Genomic DNA, 21,442 nt, shown 5'->3' on the forward strand with positions numbered 1-21,442 from the left:
CATTTTGTTGCTAATGGCACAGAGATCTAAGAGCCCATAGTTAACTTTGTTCTATCAAGAATATTTTTAAAGTATTTACATAAAAGCCTAGCCAGACATTTCTCCCAGAATCAAAGATTGATTTTTAAACTTTAATTTAAAGAGAAACATTTTGCTAGAAATATATCTTATTTAAATTCTCTGGAGAGTTTTCTATGATAATTATGAACTCTGCTTTTGGTATATTCATCTCTCAAATTCTTGTAATTAACTGAAAGTAATGTGCTGTGGTGTTTCCTAGCTATAAAAACAATTGGGTCTCAAAGAATAGAGTACCTCATTAAAGCTAAAACATAATGATCACCTGAGTATTTTTCCAACAGACTAATTTTGCTTTACAACTATAACTTTATCACATTTTTTGCAATATCTTATCACATAATGAAAAGTAAGTGCTTAGATGCTTATTGCTGACAAGTTGGAAAAGCAGCACAAGCTCCTAGTCCAATCATGGAGATGTTCTGGAGGTCAGAGAAAAATGTAAGACTACAAAGAGTTACAGTGAAACCAGAGGGAAACACCTGAGGAAAGAGAAGGCACTTTGACCTGATGAGGAAAGGAAAGGGCAGTCCAGAGCTGAGCAGAATCAGTTTCCAGATTCGAGTGAGGGGATAAAAAAAAAAAAAAAAAAAAAAAAAGACCTCTACCTTATGCCATACATAAAAATCAAATAAAAATATATTAAAGACTTAAATGTAAGAACTGAAACTGTAAAACTTATAGAAGAAAAAACAACAGAAAAGTTTCTTAACATTAGTCTTGACAATAATTTCATAGATACGACACCAAAACTATAAGCAAGATGAGTAAAAATAGATAAGTGGGACTACAATAAACTAAAAGGTTTCTGCATAGCACAGGAAAAAAAAAAGACAAAAACAGAATGCAAAGACAGCCTATAGAATAGGAGAAACCATTTATCTGATAAAGGGCTAATTTCCCAAATAATTCAGGAACTCCTACAACTCAAGAGCAAAACACAAACAAACAAAAACCACTTGATTAAAAAAATGGGCAAAGGACTTGAACAGACATTTACCATTTTAAAAATATCTTCTTATTTTTCTGCTACAATAGGCACCAATTTCAGTAGCAGGGTGGAGGTGGCTGACTAGACAGAGGAAAAACTAAAATATAACTGTCTTTCTAAATGAGAAATAGAAGGCCTTCTGGGCCTTCTGGAAATATATATATTTCTCACAATATAGTTTGAGCACCCAGATTTTGGTTTATAAATACCGTTCCTAACATAAAAAGAACTGAAATTTCATTTCTGGGGTGATGTGGCCACCCTACCAAAGCAGCATGGACACCTACCCAAAATTTGGTTTTGGTGTGGATATTGAGACTAATATCATACATACTAGAGGGTATGAAAATATTTAATGCTCAGATTATGAGGCTTTTCAGAATATCAGAGCAGGACCACCAAGCTGTTTCAAAAATGGTTTGAGGTAGCAAGGAAGTGAACTAGTTTGATGGTTTTTTTTGTAGTAAGAAGGGAGGGGCTGGGATGAGTATTCGCAAGTGTGGGAAGGGGCTTGTGTGGTTTGAACCTCCTACTGACACTAAAGGAAGGAGTGCCCAGGCTTCCTTATAAACTTGCCCAAATGTTCGGCAGAGGAGAGGGCCAAGGCTTAAAAGCTCTCAGCAGTCAAACATCAAAAAATGGAGTAAGACTCTATTACAATTCGCCTCTGATGTTTGACTGATGATTAAAATGTGACATTTTTCATTTAATCAAGTTTGAACTTGTTCAAAAAAGCCATTATGGTGATCTATGAAGCCTGTAGCCTGTAAAGAAGGTGAAAGTTCTATTGGATGCCTTATTCAGGAGCCTAGCATTGTACATTCTGGGAAGTGAAAAGAGTGCTTTGGTCACTATCAGTAGTGCATGAAACTCCTCAAAATGTTAATGTCATGAAAAACAATAAAAGGTAGGAGGGATGTCCTAAAGTAAAAGAGACAAAAGATATATGTCAATTCATTGATCTTGTTTAGATCTGGGGGAACATATATGTATAAACTGGGGGGATGGCAATTGGGGAAATGTAGATAATACACTACATATTATTTTATTGATAAAATATTTATATGATATTTGTGGTGTAGAGCAGTAGGAATGTGTCCATGGGAAACACACACTGAAATATTTGATGAGATAGCTTTATGTCTGCTATTTTGTAAAATATTTTCACAAAATTGAATACAAAATAATACTTGAATATTCCATCTTGACTTTGTAACTGTGGCTATTTGAAATGAAGTTTATCTGGGGTTGATGGATGAATGGTAGATTTTTGCAATGTCTCAAGGCAATAGGATGTGTATTATTAAACTATAGATATTCTTAGTACAGTAAATTTATGCTGGTAATTTTATTATGTATAATTTTTCCTTTTTTTAAGTATTTTTTCCTCTCACTTTATTGGTTTGCCTCCTGAGCTACCCTCCTTGCCCTGCATTCTCTCCCAGTGTTTCAGCAGATTTAATTTAGGGTGCCTAGAAATTGCAAATATGTATCCTTTTTTGATTTGTATTTTATTATATTTTACACAAACAACTGGGTTTGAACTGTATTACTCCTGGTATCTTTAAAATATTGTGGGTGTTTTAATAAATTTTATATTTATTTTAATAAATTTTATATTTATTTTGTGCACAAAAAATTTTTTTTTCATTATCAAATATTTTATTTTTCTTAACATCTTTATTGGAGTATAATTGCTTTATAATGGTGTGTAAGTTTCTGCTGTATAACAAAGGGAATCAGCTATATGCATACATATATCCCCATATCCCCTCCCTCTTGTGTCTCCCTCCCACCCTCCCTGTCCCACCCCTCTAGGTGGACACAAAGCACCGAGCTGATCTCCCTGTGCCATGTGGCTGCTTCCCACTAGCTATCTATTTTACATTTGGTAGTGTATCTATGTCCATGCCACTCTTTCACTTTGTCCCAGCTTACCCTTCCCCCTCCCCATGTCCTCAAGTCCATTCTCTACATCTGCATCTTTATTCCTGTCCTGCGCCTAGGTTCGTCAGAACCATTTTTTTTTTTTTTATGGATTCCATATATATAGGTTAGCATACGGTATTTGTTTTTCTCTTTCTGACTACTTCACTCGGTATGACAGTTTCTAGGTCCATCCACCTCATTGCAAATAACTCAATTTCATTTCTTCTTATGGCTGAGTAATATTCCATTGTATATATGTGCCACATCTTCTTTATCCATTCATCTGTCGATGGACACTTAAGTTGCTTCCATGTCCTGGCTATTGTAAATAGTGCTGAAAAATTTTTTTTTTTCTCAGCTCAAGTTTAATAAAACTACAAAAGACCAAAAGTGATACCCTACTACTATACACATCAGTTTGCCTGCCCCATAATACAGCTCAGGCCATTCCCTCCAGAGGAAGAAAAGCTGGCCTCCCCAACCCCTGCAAGAAAGGCCTGTCCTGTCCCACACCACATCTGGGCTGAGTGTAAGGTCTTGTGTTTTAAGCATGACAATAGTACAAAAGAGGTTTATTCTCATGGCCACCTACTGCAGCCTGGCCCTAAAATGGCCCAGTGCTCACTTCTGCTTAGAGAAATATTCTTTGCTCTTCTGGACATCAGGCTTGATGGTATCACTGCCTGGCTTCCAGCCAGCTGGGCATACTTCCCCAGGTTTGTCAGTAAACTGGAAGGCCTGAACTAGTCTCAGCGACTCATCCACCGAATGGCCAACAGGAAGGTCATTTATGGTGATCTGTCGAAGGATACCTTTATCATCAATAATAAAAAGGCTCCTGAATGAGATGCCTTCATCGGCCTTTAAGACTCCATAGTCCTGAGCAATGGTGCGCTTGGGGTCTGATATCAAGGGAATGTTCATGGGTCCCAGTCCTCCTTGTTTCTTGGGTGTGTTGATCCATGCCAGGTGACAGAAGTGAGAATCCACAGAAGCACCAATCACTTGGCAGTTGAGTTTCTTTTTTTTTTTTTTTAATGGAAAAATGGTATATTCTTAGCCTCCTCAGAAAGGCACAGCATACATGGTTCAAACAGCAAATCTGTGGTGGCCATCAGACCTTTGGCAGGGGCTACATTACAGTTGTTAAACAAGTTGGGTTTTTAGCCATTTCATAAGTTTATAAGACCTGTTCATTTACATTGGAATATATATATATATATATATAAATATACACACACATTTTTCACCAATACAACATATATACTATCTAGAGCCTATTTATTTTCTTATGTCAACTTTGGTTTCATAGTGATCAAATTGTGGCAAAACTAAATTAGAGGTATTGATACTGTCATTAATTTGACTTAGAAAGTTAACACAAAGAAGAACCAACTGTTTTTAAAAAAAGTCTTTGGTTGCATGTTAAAGGCATACTTCAGCATGAATAGAGAAAAACACTCAATTACAAGATTTAGTTCAAAAAAAAAGGATAATCCTAGAGGTCTCACAGCATGACCTATATATTGACAGAGTCCTCTGTTATGTGATTTTTTTAATGGCTAACACACTTCAATTGTACTACTTTTAAAAAATTTTGTAAAATTTTAAAAATGCATACACATACACAGAAAGAGAGAGATGGTGGAAATGAGTGTGGTAAATTATTAAAAATTGGTAATTCTAGTTAAAGGGCATATGATATTCATTGTTCTATTCTTTCACCTTCTTTGGTAGGTTTGAAATTTTTTAAATAAAATTTAAAATCTGTTTTGTATGAAAATTTTTATTAATTTATGGAAAATAATATACAAGATCTACGCCAAAATATTTTGAATTTTACAAATCTTAAGAAAAATTAGGGTAGACTATAAGGAACAAAAGTAGCAGTAAGGACACCAGTTAAGAAGCTCCCACAATAATTCAAGTGAGAGATGATAATGGCAGGTGAATAAAGATAGAGAAGAAAACCAAGAAAATGTGATACTCCCGAAACCAAAGGAAGAAAGAACACCAGTAACGCTTCTCGAAGACTGAATAAAATGACTAAGATGTTTTATCATGATTGGGTAAAGTGAAAATCCTTAGTTACCTCAACAGAAGTGGTTTTTAAGGGTTTTTAATTAGATTGGAGGGGATATATGTGTGACTGAAGTGGGCTATAGAGAGGATTTTGAAGAAAAGAGTTGATAAAGCAAAAAATGAAGAATGTATTTGACTTTGTCTTTTCTGTGAAGAAGAACAAGGAAATGGGATGTCAGCTAGTGAGGAGTGGGTTATTGCAGGGATATTTTTTCATGGTAGATGTTTTAGCATACTTAGTTTCCAGTTAAAAGGCTGTTAACAGCAAGAGCATTGCTTGCATTGTGTAGAACTCACAGGATATATTACAGAAGTGTAGAAGATGGCTTGGGGAACAGAAGAGGTCTTCTCTTAGTAAAGAAAGGATGTTCAGGGTATACGGATACATGTGAAGGAGAGATGATAGATTGCATAATGAATAGATAGTGCAGTTCTTGTCCAAATACTTCTATTTTCTGAATAAACAACAAGCCTCTGCAGTAGAGAAGAGGAAGAATTTTTAGGAGAGATTGAAATTCTCACTTCAGAGAGTGGAATTTAACAAATTTAATTGGGGAAAAAAGTGGGATTCCTATAGACCATTGCTAAGCATCCAGTAAGCAAGTAGCATAGTTTTTTCCAGTCATCTTAAATGATACACAGGGAGTTATAATTGGAGTTGGGGTTTCAAGAAGTGAGTAGGGGAGAGATAGTGGTTGATGAGTTACATTCTATGTGAGAGTGTTATGATGAACAATGGAATCTCAGCTAGACTGGAAGATAACTTAAGATATCAGGGGAGTAATATGGAAAAAGGAGAGGGACAATGAACTAGATTTCCTGATGAATTGAAGAATTTTGATGTGGCAAGTGAGTTAGGAGATGTTGACCAGAGTGTCATAATTGAAATTAAGATTTTAGAAGTGATGAAGGTAGTATTGATATGAGTGAAGCAATATCTAGAGTATGGCTATGGAAGTGGGTAGCTGAGGTGTAGGAAAGGGGGAAATGTTTGAAAAAGTAAATTCTGGAAATAGAAGAAAAATGATTTAGAAATCGGAAATATAGACATAATGATAGATCAATAGAACAAAATTGAGAGTCCAGAAATAAACCCTTAGAGTTATAATTTCTGTCCAGGGGGTCAAGACAATTCAGTGAATGAAAGGGAATAATCTTTACAACAAATGGTGCTTGAATGACTGTACAGCCACAGTTGTTGTGAAGTCGAACTGTTTACTCACACCATACATTAAAAAAAAAAGCCCTCAAAATGAATTATACATCTAAATGTAAGAGCTAAAACTATAAAATACTTAGAAGAAGACAGGAGTAAATCTTGACTAGGCAAAGATTTCTTAAATATGATATAAAATCACAAATGTCAAAAGAAAAAAATAGATAAATTGAACTTCATCAAAATGATCAACTTTTGCACTACAAGGCATACCGTTATGAAAGTGAAAGACAACCATCAGAATGGGAAAAAAAATATTCGCTAATTCTAAACCCAATAAAGGACTTATATCCAGAATATATAAAGAAATCTTACAACTCAATAATAAAAAGTAGACTTTAAAAATAGGAAAGGATCTGAACTGCCATTTCGTCAAAGGAATTAGACAGATAGCTAACAAGCAAATGAAAAAATGATTAACACTTCATTAAAATGCCAATAAGAGTCACAATGAGACACCATTTGCTTTGGAAAACCGTTTGGCAAGATGTTAAACATAGAGTTACCATGTAATCCAGAAATTGTATTCCTAGGTAAATAACTAAGAGAAATGAAAACATGTCCAGAGAAAAACCTGTATGTTAATGTTCATAGCATCATTATTCATAATAACAGCAATAGAAACAGCAAAAATGTCCATCAACTGTTGAATGGATTAATACAATGTGGCGTATTAATATAATACATGCTATAACATGGGTGAACCTTTAAAACTTTATTCTAAGTGAAACAAGCCAGTCATAAAAGATCACATTTGTATGATTCCATTTATCTAAAATAGTTACTGTAAGTAACTCTATAGAGACAGAAAGTATATTAATGGTTGCCTTAAGCTTAGGGGTGAGGGAAATGGTGGAATCAGTAGTGCTATTGGGCCCAAAGGTTTTTTCTGACATGATGAAATGTCCTAAAATTGATTGCAGCAATAGGATACTACTTTATAAATATACTAAAAAACACTGAATTGTACCTTAAATGGATGAATTATATGGCATATGAATAATATATTAATGTCTGTTTAAAAATGAATACAATGGAAGCAAACAATAAAGAGTAGAAGTATGTGTGATGCAAAGTATTCAATCTAATGACAGTCTGGTATAAATATGGAAAACTGGACTCCATGCAATAACTTAGAGGTTTGTGAGGTGTCAGTATATCATGGCTTAGAATCAGAGGCTTTCTAGTTATACTTCAGTGGAAGCTTATGTTTCAAGTTCTAAACATTAATGTTCTTTATTGACATTTGGAAGACAATTTTTAAATGTGCTACTATTCATACTGTGATTTTCTTTTGTCACTCATTTTCCAGGACAAGCTATAAAATAAAAGTACTTAAATCCAAGATCTAACAATATTAAGTCATTTCCTCAGTAAATAAAGATACATTTATACTTTATAATTTTTCTTTGTAGTAATTTAAAATATAGGATCACAGAGTTGAACTGAAACTAGATTGTCTCTATCAGGCTTCCCAATGGAGGAACATAAATTATCTGTATAGCACCTTTGACAGAACTAATTTTTGTCAATAATTTAGTGTAACATGCTAGTTTAAGAAGCAGCATATTCATTGCTAGACATCCCTAAATATTTAATTTCTCCTTATATTCAAGCAACTATGGTCCTATAAATCTCATACAAGCAGCTCCCATCTGCTATCTAAAGCAAAAAGTACAGGCTTCCCTGGTGGCGCAGTGGTTAAGAATCCTCCTGCCAATGCAGGGGACACGGGTTCAATCCCTGGTCCGGGATGATCCCACATGCCGCGGAGCAACTAAGCCCATGTGCCACAACTACTGAGCCTGCACTCTAGAGCCCACGAGCCACAACTACTGAACCCGCATGCCACAACTACTGAAGCCCGCACGCCTAGAGCCTGTGCTCCACAACAAGAGAAGCCACCGCAATGAGAAGCCTGTGCACCGCAACGAAGAGTAGCCCCCACTCGCCACAACTAGAGATAGCCACATGCAGCAACAGAGACCCAACACAGCCAAAAATAAATAAATAAAACCAATTAATTTTTTAAAAAATAAAGCAAAAAGTACCTGTCTACTCTCAATTCTAAAATAGAAATCCTCAAATATTTGCAGATAAATAAAATACCTCTCCTTAGTTTTCAGCTTCCCAGACTAAACATACCATTTAAAAATGTTACTCCATGCTATTCCATCCATTAAGTAATCCATCCACCTATCCCACTATGCATTCATCCTAATAGTCAGCCCTCATATATGGACTGATTGAGCTTCTATTAAAATCCAGGATAACTGAATAACTATGCTAATTAAAGGAAGCACAAGATGCATGATCCACAATAATTTTTTTTTTCTTTCAGGAAAGCAGTTTAATAAGTGATTTCTGGTCTCAGTTTGCTTTCTTTGGAATAGTTTGATATTGACATTCAAATGTTTGTCAGTTGAGTAATTATGTGATTAGAGTTATAATACACTTATGAACTAATTAGACATGGAGAAATGTTAGACCAAATATAGAAATAGATACAAATATAATAAATTAATGAAAGTAATAAAGCCAGTATAAGTCATATAGTTGGTATAAAAGAAAAATATATCTATAAAGTTATCTTTAAAAAATTCCTCTGTGATCTCTATGTCAAAGTTTCTGCGTTTTTTTATATGTAATGATTTAGTTTTATTTTTATTCATTTTGAGAATGGAAAATTTCAAGCAATATAAAAATAGAATAGTATAACCATTTCCTCATTTCTGTTACTCAGCTTTAACAGTCATCAATGCAAGATTAATATAGTTTCATCTATACCCCACCCACTACGTCCTCCAGTAACATATCATTTCATTCATAAATATTTCATTAGGTATCTCTAAAAGTTAAGAATTTTAAAAAAGTAACCACGTTAACATGGTCATAATTAAAAAGTAATAATATCTTAATATAAAATATCTTTTGTTCAAATATGCAGTTGTCTTATAAATGTCAAATGTTCTCTTGTTTTTGCCCTTATAGCTTTTTTATTTGAATCAGGGTCAAAATAAAGTCTAAACATTGCTGTTAGTTGATGTCTCTTTAGGTTCTTCATATATATATATATATTTGCCTCTGTTTTTCATGTTTTAATTTTCCTTGTAATTTATTTGATGAAGAAACTAGGCTATTTATCATATACTTTTACCATAAACTTTTTGTTCTTCTAAGTTTCCTATAAATTGTAGTTGATTAATTTCAAGGCATATAGTTATCATGAAATCTATAAACTGTACTTAATATATATAATACATAATTTCCAAAATTGAGTCTCTAATTGAAATACTCATACTTTGTCTGTCCTTGTATATTTTTCTGTAGATCTGTGGCTTTCAATTATTTAAAATAAAAAAAAAAAAACAATAACATATACTTGAAAAAAAGAATGACTGAAAACACAGCAACTGCATTTAAATTCCCTATTAAATAATAGATTGCAATAACTAAAATATATGTGCATATGCTCATCTTTAAATTAAGTTATCTGATAAGCAAAGAAATTATATTATACTCTTTACTGCTTAATTATAAGTAGTTAGACATTTGGATAAATCTTTTGGAAAATAATCTCCTGGATTTAACTTGAAATGATTCACAGTAGCCAGTAAAATTTGGAGAAAATTATTCTAGCTTCCAATGTAATTATATTCATATTATAAAATACAGTTAGCTCAAGGGATTATTACTGCTCAGAATCTCGGGGGATTCAATGGAAGATTTTTATTTAAAATGACATTTATTTCAGGGACTTCCCTGGTGGCGCAGTGGTTAAGTATCTGCCTGCCAATTCAGGGGACACGGGTTTGATCCCTGGTCCGGGAAGATCCCACATGCCACAGGGCAACTAAGCCCAAATGCCACAACTACTGAGCCTGCACTCTAGAGCTCGTGAGCCACAACTACTGAGCCCACATGCCACAACTATTGAAGCCCACACACCTAGAGCCTGTGCTCTACAACAGAAGCCACCGCAATGAGAAGCCCACGCACAACAAAAAAGAGTAGCCCATCCTCACCACAACTAGAGAAAAGCCCACGCACAGCAATGAAGACCCATCACAGCCAAAAATAAAATTTTTTTAAAAAGTGACCTTTATTCTGACAAGTAATTGTAGGTAAACATTATTATTAATTGCACAAAAATATTATAGCACCATTAGAAATAAAAATAAATTGCTCCTGGTTCCACTGTTCAATCTTAAATATTTTGTTATTTTTTTTCCAAGATTTCTTTCATTTTGTTTATATCTGTAAATATTAATTGCATATTGCTGCAACCTCAGATTAACTGAAATTCTCTAGTCTATATTTTTATTGAACATTGTATCATTAGTAGAATTGACAGGAAACAGTGGTTAAGAGCTCTGAAGTCAGGACTAAGGATGTGATTTTGAGGCTTAAACTACTGGGGCTTGGTTTTCTCATTAAAAAATAAAAATAAAACTACCTTGTGATAATTAAATAAACTATTAAATTATATATAATATACTTAGTAAAACATTTGATGAAAATAGGCACTAAATAGATGATAGCTTATAAAAACATGATTATGTTTATTATTATCATAATCAACAGTTACAGAATATTCTCTTGAATGAGTTAGCATATTATACTATGCTTAATCATGCACCTTAATCATCCCTGTTCATAACAGTCATCACAAAAAGCCTTAGACTCTTATACTCACCCTCATATTTACACACTAATTCCTGTATATATAACTATGTTAATTTGTTCCTTACCACACTCCTTCCCAACTTCTAAGACCATTCTCCTAGCTGGGAAAGGGAAATGCATCCCCTGATAGACAAGAGATGGCCTACAGCTCACAATCAGGTCATGGTGTTCTCCCACTGAATATAAAACTGCACAGAACAGCAACATAAGACAAAAACACTGTGACTGGATAGATGAAAACAAAACCAAAACCCAGACAACTTCATAATTATGTCTGAACACAGACAAAAGGAAGAACATTGTACTAAACATCAAATTGACTAAATATTCTCTTATACTGTCTAATAGGAGTGACCAGTGCTTCTTTCCAAATCAGATGTAGCCTCTTTTCTTCTTCTGATTTTCTAGATAGGAGTTAATAAAATACCAAATTAAAGAATTACTGCACTTCTTTAAAGCAATCCAGTCCAGAGCAAAATTCCCCTTTCTTTGTACTTTCTACCAAAAAATCTAACACAAGACCAAATCCTATAAAAATCCTTTCTACTTTTCTCTAATTGAAATATCCAATGTTGCATTATGGTGCAACAGGTTTTGACAAGCCAATAAACCCAACTTTACTGAACTATTCAATATATGTGTGTTCCTGTGGTCTTTGGCTGAAGGGTATTGACAGAGCCCTCTGAACTTTAACGTCCATAAGAAGCAACATCTGCTATATCCTCAATATTTTCTCCAAACCATCTTTTCATGTTTTAGCTGAATTGTAAATCAAAAAATCATATGTTCCCTCAAGTGTAGCACTTATTCTGCAGTTCCCTCAAATGCTGGTTGCTTTTTCTTCCTCAGTCTTCATATCACTGAGCCTAAAGCTGGAAAGAGGTCTTATTGCTGCTCCCTTTTGTCTCTTTTAGACAATTCTTCCTCTCACCTCCACTACTCTCCTCCAGTTTTGTATCATGTGCCATGTGATTATCTCATCCACCGTATTTATCTCACTGATACCATCATCTGCCAACCCCTAAATCATTCCCACTCTCTTTAAAAAGTTTTAAGACCCATACATATGCTGTCTACAAGAGACCCATTTCAGACCTAAGGACACATACAGACTGAAAGTGAGGGGATGGAAAAAGATATTCCATGCAAATGGAAATCAAAAGAAAGCTGGAGTAGCAATTCTCGTATCAGACAAAATAGACTTTAAAATAAAGATTATTAAAAGAGACAAAGAAGGACACTACATAATGATCAAGGGAACAATCCAAGAAGAAGATATAACAATTGCAAATATTTATGCACCCAACATAGGAATACCTCGATACAAAAGGCAAATGCTAACAGCCATAATAGGAGAAATCGACATTACACAATAATAGTAGGGGACTTGAACACCACACTTTCACCAATGGACAGATTATCCAAAATGAAGATAAATAAGGAAACACAAGCTTTAAATGACATAATAAACAAGATGGACTTAATTGATATTTATAGGACATTCCATCCAAAAACAACAGAATACACTTTCTTCTCCAGGGCTCATGGAACATTCTCCAGGAGAGATCATATCTTGGGTCACAAATCAAGCCTTGGTAAATTTAATAAAATTGAAATCGTATCAAGTATCTTTTCTGATAAAAACACTATGAGACTAGGTATCAATTACAGGAAAAAAACTGTAAAAAATACAAACACATGGAGGCTAAACAATACACTACTAAATAATCAAGAGATCACTGAAGAAATCAAAGAGGAAATTTAAAAAATACCTAGAAACAAATGATAATAAAAACACGACAACACAAAACCTATGGCATGCAGCAAAAGCATTAAAAGCTCTAAGAGAGAAGTTTACAGCAATACAATACTACCTCAAGAAAGAAGGAAAATCTCAAATAAACAACCTAAGCTTACACTTAAAGCAATTAGAGAAAGAAGAACAAAAACCCCCTAAAGTTAGCAGAAGGAAGGAAATCATAAAGACCAGATCAGAAATAAATGAAAAAGAAAGAAACAATTGGAAAGATCAATAAAAGTAAAAGCTGGTTACTTGAGAAGATAAACAAAATTGATAAACCATTAGCCAGATTCATCAAGAAAAAAAGGGAGAAGACTCAAATCAACAGAATTAGAAATGAAATCGGAGAACTAACAATGGACACTACAGAAATACAAAGGATCGTGAGAGATTACTACAAGCAACTCTATGCCAATAAAATGGACAACCTGGAAGAGATGGACAAATTCTTAGAAAAGCATAACGTTCCGAGACTGAACCGGGAAGAAATAGAAAATATAAACAGACCAATCACAAGCACTGAAGTTGAAACTGTGATTAAAAGTCTTCCAACAAACAAAAGCCCAGGACCAGATGGCTTCACAGGCGAATTCTATCAAACATTTAGAGAAGAGCTAACACTTATCCTTCTCAAACTCTTCCAAAATACAGCAGAGGGAGGAACACTCCAAAACTCATTCTACGAGGTCACCATCACCCTGATACCAAAACCAGACAAAGATGTCACAAAAAAAGAATACTACAGGCCAATATCACTGATGAACAAAGATGCAAAAATTCTCAACAAAATACTAGCAAACAGAATCCAACACCACATTAAAAGGATCATACACCATGACCAAGTGGGGTTTATCCCAGGAATGCAAGGATTCTTCAATATATGCAAATCAATCAATGTGATACATCATATTAAAAAATTAAAGGAAAAAACCATATGATAATCTCAATAGATGAAAAAAGATTTCGACAAAATTCAACAGCCATTTATGATAAAAGCTCTCCAGAAAGTAGGCATCATAGAGGGAACCTACCTCAACATAATAAAGGCCATATATGACAAATCCACAGCCAACATCGTTCTCAATGGTGAAAAACTGAAACCATTTCCACTAAGATCAGGAACAAGACAAGGTTGCGCACTCTCACCGCTACTATTCAACATAGTTTTGGAAGTTTTAGCCACAGCAATCAGAGAAGATAAAGAAATAAAAGGAATCCAAATCACAAAAGAAGAAGTAAAACTGTCACTTTTGCAGATGACATAATACTATACATACAGAATCCTAAAGATACCACCAGAAAACTACTAGAGCTAATCAAGCAATTTGGTAGAGTAGCAGGATACAAAATTAATGCACAGAAATCTCTTTCATTCCTATACACTAATGATGAAAAATCTCAGAGAAATTAAGGAAACACTCCCATTTACCATTGAAACAAAAAGAATAAAATACCTAAGAATAGACCTACCTAAGGAGACAGAAGACCTGTATGCAGAAAACTATAAGACACTGATAAAAGAAATTAAAGACGAGTCAAACAGATGGAGAGATATACCACATTCTTGGATTGGAAGATAAACATTGTGAAAATGACTATACTACCCAAAGCAATCTACAGATTCAATGCAATCCCTATCAAACTACCAAGGGCATATTTCACAGAACTAGAACAAAAAATTGCACAGTTTGTATGGAAACACAAAAGACTCCAAATACCAAAACAATCTTGAGAAAGAAAAATGGAGCTGGAGGAATCAGGCTCCCTCACTTCAGAATATAGTACAAAGCTACAGTAATCAAGACAGTATGGTACTGGCACAAAAACAGAAATATAGATCAATGGAATAGGATAGAAAGCCCAGCGATAAACCCAAGCTCATTTGGTCACCTTATCTTTGATAAAGGAGGCAAGAGTATACAATGGAGAAAAGACAGCCTCTTCAATAAGTGGTGCTGGGAAAACTGGACAGCTGCATGAAAAAGAATGAAATTAGAACACTTTCTAACACCATACACAAAAATAAACTCCAAATGGATTAAAGACCTAAATGTAAGGCCAGACACTATAAAAGTCTTAGAGGAAAACAAAGGAAGAACACTCCTTGACATAAACCACAGCAAGATCCTTTTTGACCCACCTCTTAGATAAATGGAAATAAAAACAAAATAAACAAATGAGACCTAATGAAACTTAAAAACCTTTGCACAGCAAAGGAAACCATAAATAAGATGAAAAGACAACCCTCAGAATGGGAGAAAATATTTGCAAACGAAGCAACTGACAAAGGATTAATTATACAAATAGCTCATGCAGCTCGATATCAAAAAACAAACAACCGAACCAAAAATGGGCAGAAGACCTAAATAGACATTTCTCCAAAGAAGATATACAGATTGCCAACAAACACATGAAAGGATGCTCAACATCTCTAATCATTAGAGAAATGCAAATCAAAACTACAATGAGGTATCACCTCACACTGGTCAGAATGGCCATCATTAAAAAATCTACAAACAATAAATGCTGGAGAGGGTGTGGAGAAAAGGGAACCCTCTTGTACTGTTGGTGGGAATGAAAACTGATACAGCCACTATGGAGAACAATACGGAGGTTACTTAAAAAACTAAACATAGAACTACCATACGACCCAGCAATCCCACTACTGGGCATATACCCTGAGAAAACAATAATTCAACAAGAGTCATATACCACAATGTTCAATGCAGCACTATTTACAATAGCCAGGACATGGAAGCAACCTAAGTGTCCATCAACAGATGACTGGATAAAGAAGATATGGCACATATATACAATGGAATATTACTCAGCCATTAAAAAGAAATGAAATTGAGTTAGTTGTAGTGAGGTGGATGGACCTAGAGTCTGTCATACAGAGTGAAGTAGGTCAGAAAGAGCAAAACAAATACCATATGCTAACATATATATATATATATATATATATGGAATCTAAAAAAAAAAAAAGGTTTTGATGAACCTAGGGGCAGGACAGGAATAAAGACACGGACGTAGAGAATGGACTTGAGGACACAGGGAGGGGGAAGAGTAAGCTGGGACAAAGTAAGAGAGTAGCATTGACATATATACACTGCCAAATGTAAAATAGAGAGCTAGTGGGAAGCAGCTGCATGGCACAGGGAGATCAGCTCGGTGTTTTGCGACCACGTAGAGGAGTGGGATAAGGAGGGTGGGAGGGAGATGCAAGAGGGAGGGGATGTGGGGATATACATATGCATATAGCTGATTCACTTTGTTATACAGCAGAAACTAACACAACACTCAAAAGCAATTATACTCCAATAAAGATGTTAAAAAACAAGTTTTATTTCTTGGGTCACTGTCACCATTTTCAATATATTTTTGTCTTTCTTTTTGGCTACTTTCATATTCACATAGGTGATTTTCATCATAACTGGTCCCTCAGTCTCTTGAATGACTCTTTTCCATTGACTGTGTCTTCTGCGCATCTCAGCTACTCACTGCCATGAACAAGACCTAGACTTTGTTATTACTTATTACTGTGATCTCAGTTTCATTCACTCCACTCTCAGACCACTATCTCAAATCTTTCTAGCTCAGTAGCTTTAGGGTGGCAGCACTCCAAACCTAAACTGGAGTAGGGCTAGAGAAAAATAGACAACCAAACTGAATATTCTCAGATAAAATACCATGGCCTGAACTTGAAGAGTGAACTCTTCATGCTGCTAGGCTGTCATAGTATGTATTCCTAATCCATTCTCTCTTCAACTTCCTAGATGACAACTTTGCACCCCCTGTTTTCCTCAAACACCAAACATCTCCTCCCCATACTCACTTCTACGTGGTGACTTTCTTCTAGTTACTAAAACAATTGAAGGAATCAGAGGAGAATCTTCAAAGACCAAGCATTCATTTTTTATTGCTGTGTAATAAATTACTGAAAAATTAGTGCCTTAAAACCACAAACATATATTATCTCACAGTTTCTGTGGGTCAGGAATCTGGGCATGTTTTAGCTGGATAATCTACTTCAGGGTCTCTCATGAGGCTACACTCACAGTGTCAGTCAGGGCTGGGGTGTCATCTATGGCTTTACTGAGGAGAGATCCTCTTCCAGGCTCACACAGTTATTGTCAGGACCCAGTTTCTGGAGCGTTCTCAGCTTGGGGCCTCAGCTCCTGGCTGGCTGTCAGTCCAAGGGCACCTTTAGTTCTTCCACCTGGGCACTACTATATGATGGCTTATGTCATCAAAGCCAGCAAGAAAGAGAATCAATAGAGTTTACTAGCAAGACCGAAGTTAAAATTTTATGTAATGTAATCATGAAAGCGACACCCCATTATCTTTGTTGTATTCTATTGATTGAAAGCAAATCACAAGTTGTGCCCACACTTTCAGGGGCATAGATGCCAGATACATTGCCAGATGTAGGTACATTTGTGGGCTATGAGAGTTTATTTGTCACAGATCGTAAACATCACATCTACCCTAGAATCTATACTCATCGTTCAAGAAGTTTCTTGATCCATTTTTTTTACCAGCTAAGCAAACCATATATTTGTTCCTTTTTAAAACAAAACTTCAGGAAATTTTTATCTTTACTCACTGTCTTTAATTTCTCTCTCATTTTCTTTTAAACCCCCTCTAATCATGATTATACTCATTACTTAGATGGAATTGCCCCTTTCACAGTCACCTATTACATACATGTTGGTAAATTCAATTGTAAATTTTAATTTCTCACTTTATTGATTTAGCAGCAGTATTTGACATGGTAGATTATTAGCTCCTTGCAACATTTATTTTATTGGCCTAGGATTCCATATACTTTTGCGTTTTCTCCTCCCTCACTTCACACTCCTTCTCAGTCACCTCTGATGTTTTCTCTTCCCCAACCCTTCATCGTTCATCTTTAGAAAATCTTTACCCTGTTATCTACACCTAGTTTCCTCTTGGTGTCATCTGGTGTTACAATATTCAATGCCAACTATGTGCTCAAATCTCTCCAATAATCTTTCCAGTCCAAACTGTTCTTCTGAAAAACAGGCTTGTATATTCAACAGATTACTTAGCACCCTCATTTGCATACCTAACAGAGACCTTAAACTCACTGTGTCTGAAACTACACTCTTGATCTCTTCACCTCCCCCACCCAAAATATCCATCACTTTTCCCTTCTGAGTGAAAAGCAAGTACATTTTTACAATTGTTTTTGGAGTATTATGACTCTTGCCTTTTTCTCACACTTCATATATAACCGTTTAGAAAATCCTATTAGCCCTACTTTCAGAATTTTAACATTTTTCAACATCTGCACTGCAATCTCCCTAGCTTATGCCAACACCATATTTGACCTGGATTACTACAAATAGCTTTCCTAACTGCTTCTAATCTCATGTTCACAGCCTGTTACCAATACAGCCAACAGAATGTACGTTTAATATATAAGGCAGATCATATTGTCTCTCTCCTCAAAACTCTGCAATGCCTATACCATTCAGAGGCAAAGTCAACATCCTTATCGTTCCCCAAAGATCTCACATTTTGCCTCTTTCCTCACTAGATTTATATACATTACTTTCTTTTTACTCTGTAAGGTCTGGTCACTGAGCCTCCTGGTTATATCCAGACAAAACCTCAGTGCCTTTGCATGAGCTGATGCCTCCATCTGGAATATTTCTCTCCCACACATCTACTCGACTTAGCTCCTTCAAGCCTCTCTTCAAATCTCAATTTCTCAGCAAGGCCTATCCCAGTCACTCTATTTAATACTGCAACTACTTCCAACTACTGCTTGCAATGAGCCACCTTTCTCTTCTTTACTGTTCCCCCAGTAAAATCTATAATCTTGTAACATACTATCTATTTGCTTATTAATTATGTATATTGTATAACCTTACCCAAGAAAATGTTAGCTTTAAGAGAGCAGGTACCTTTCTTTATTGGTCATTAACATTTTGCAAGCAGCTGGTATGGTACCCGGCACACAATAGTTGTTCAAAAATATATGTCAATTGAATGAGTAAATAAAGGAACAAGTGTGTGAATCATTTTGGAGTAATGAGATTAGACTTTCTGAATTAAATTCACGTATTTACTGTGGTGCTCTGATTTCATGGAAATAGCCAAGGAGTTTTCTTCCTTCCTCCCTTCCTTCTTTCCTTTCTTTCTTTCTTTTCTTTCCTCCCTCCCTCTCTCTCTCTCTTTCTTTCTTTACTACTCTGGGAATTAAGTGCCGTATTAGAATAACACTACTTTTTTTAAAGTCAATCTGTTTATCCCATAAACTGTTTCCTATACTTTACTTTTAAGAAAAGTCCTCATTATTAAAAGAGATTTATTTAGACCTAATAAAGAAAAACTGCAACAAAATTTGCTTTTATTCTTCATACAGACTTTAAGAAATAGACCTTATCCTAAGAATGATTTAAATGCATGTATAAAGAAATCTCATTTTAGACTAGGTTCCAGGAAAAATAGAATCTAAGTGGAATTTAGTCCTGATGAGGAAAGGAAAGAAGAGAAGCAAAGATAAGACTGTATCACTAATCTGAAATTATAACAAGTGCAGCTGATAATTCTGTTTTACAGGATGTCTTCTAATATAACTTACTGTTTTATTGAATACTTTGTTCAGAGCAGAAAGAGAGTCTAGTTATCTACTTGCTTGCATGTCCCATTGGTCAAAGTTTACTCCACAGGGTGCCAATCCAGGCACTTCCAGGCATTCTTCTTTTTTGGGTAGTTTCCAGGGAAACCAGATCTCAAGATAGCAGTGGCAGTCTCTAAGGCTTGTGCCAGCAACACTCACAACTTTTCTTTGTCTTTCAGTCTTGCAGGTCCCATTGTGGGGTGGGTGTGGGATGAGTTTGCTGCAACGTGCAGTAGGTGAACACTTCAGGTCTCTGGCTTCAGGGACAAGAGGGGCAGCAAGCATGTCCCAAGCCATGGCCAGTTGTTTACGTAAGTGATGTGAAGGAAAAGGGCCAGGTGCTATAGAGGACCACCAGACACTGCCACAAGGCCACTACCATGTATTGGTGATGAAGCTCATAAAGCTCCATCTATAGCCTATAAGAATTCTCTAGGTCCAGACAATCATCCTGACAGATCATCAGTAGCATCAAGCAAAAACCACCGTCAAGTAAATCCAAGGAAATATCTGAACAGGATCCAGCACATCTAATCAATGAAAAATTTCCACTATCACTCTCATAATTTCCCATCCTTAAGCCTGGGTTTAATTATTTTGAATAAATTTATATTTAGATGTCTATATCAACTATGTCACGTTTTTTCAGTATTTCTTATGATACTCTCACTTTGCTTTAGACAACAATGAAAATATTATTATTAGAGTGGTCAGTTTCATGTGGCAATCTATACTGGAATGATTCAATTTAATCAGATGACTTTATTTGCTTCCACTTTAGGACCACTTACACTCTTGGAATAATTTTCAAACTAGGCAAGAATGAGACGAAAATTCTATCGAAGGTAGAAAATTCATTATAAAACGTCTTCTATGTTGTTCATATCCTAACACCCACTTAGACCCTTTAAGATCTGCTGTTCTCTACATACATCATTATGAATTTCTATTTTTTTAACCACAGTTGCAGTAGGATCTCTAGCTCTGTGCTGCCTAATATCCACGCACAAATTCTTGAATGTTTGATGACACTTCTTAATGTATTTATAATTTGTAGATGCTAAAATTCATGGTTCTTCTTTAGTCTTTGCCTGACCTTAGGCTGCCACTTAACTCTGGACCCTTTTTTTCACTGAAAATTCTTTAATATGGTTCTATGAAAAACATGATTGTCAGGAATCTAAAAAATGGTCATTTTTTTTAAAGAACTTACAGTCTAACAGAAGAGACAGAGAAGTGAATAACCTTAATAAAAGTGCTAAGCATGTTCATGAAAGCATGAGCAGACTGCCTTAGACGGAACGGTTTAGTCCTGCCGAGAGCAATGAGAGAAAACTGCCCTTCACTCTACTTTGCCTTGCATGATTCACATTCCTAATTTTGAAAGGGTCGTTTCACTCTCTTCTCTCCTCAAAACATAAACACCAGTTTCTTCTTCCACATTTTCAGCTGAGAATTTAGCTCCATATTTTACTGAGAAAATCTACAGAAACTTCTTAATTTGTGCTTTGCTAATTCAATGTTCAGTCCTTATCTTATTTAACTATCAGAATCATTTGATTTATCTTTCATGAGATGTTTCTTCTTTGTCCTCTTTCTTATTCCTCCCCTCTTCTTCCTCCCTTTCATCCTCCTTCTCCTCTAATTAGAGCCATTCGATTTCTCTCTAATTTAGTTCTTCTCTTTCCTCACTGCCTCTCATTCTCATTCCTGCTAGTGCTATCTTCCTCCTCCTTTAAAATAATAGACTGGCCTAGGGCTCAGGTTTTGCATATCTTTTCTTATTCACTTCCTAGATGATTTTATCCATTCCTATGGCTTTAAACATTATTTTCACCTGATGACTCCAATGTCTTTATCTCCTGTTTCAACACCTTCTGTGAACTCCTGAATGATATCAAACAGAATATTTGCTATCTCCATTTCTAAATCTACCAAGCTTCTCAAACTTGACATATCTAAAAGTAAAAGTTCCCTCTTATAATGTTACCCCATGTCATTAAATGG

At 35.3% G+C, this 21,442-nt stretch overlaps 1 protein-coding gene across 1 annotated transcript; it reads right to left on the minus strand.

Moving 5' to 3' along the window:
• Positions 1 to 3,340: 3,340 nt before the first annotated feature.
• Positions 3,341 to 19,732, minus strand: LOC132366253 (peroxiredoxin-1-like). The gene is made up of 2 exons (XM_059923840.1): positions 19,447 to 19,732; positions 3,341 to 4,053 (listed from the first exon to the last, which is right to left on the minus strand). The coding sequence occupies exons 1-2, from the start codon at positions 19,730 to 19,732 to the stop codon at positions 3,620 to 3,622; spliced, it is 720 nt and encodes a 239-aa protein (XP_059779823.1). The 3' UTR covers positions 3,341 to 3,619.
• Positions 19,733 to 21,442: the final 1,710 nt, after the last annotated feature.

This window comes from Balaenoptera ricei, chromosome 5, assembly GCF_028023285.1.
Source record: "Balaenoptera ricei isolate mBalRic1 chromosome 5, mBalRic1.hap2, whole genome shotgun sequence".
In the NCBI taxonomy this organism is placed as follows: Eukaryota; Metazoa; Chordata; class Mammalia; order Artiodactyla; family Balaenopteridae; genus Balaenoptera; species Balaenoptera ricei.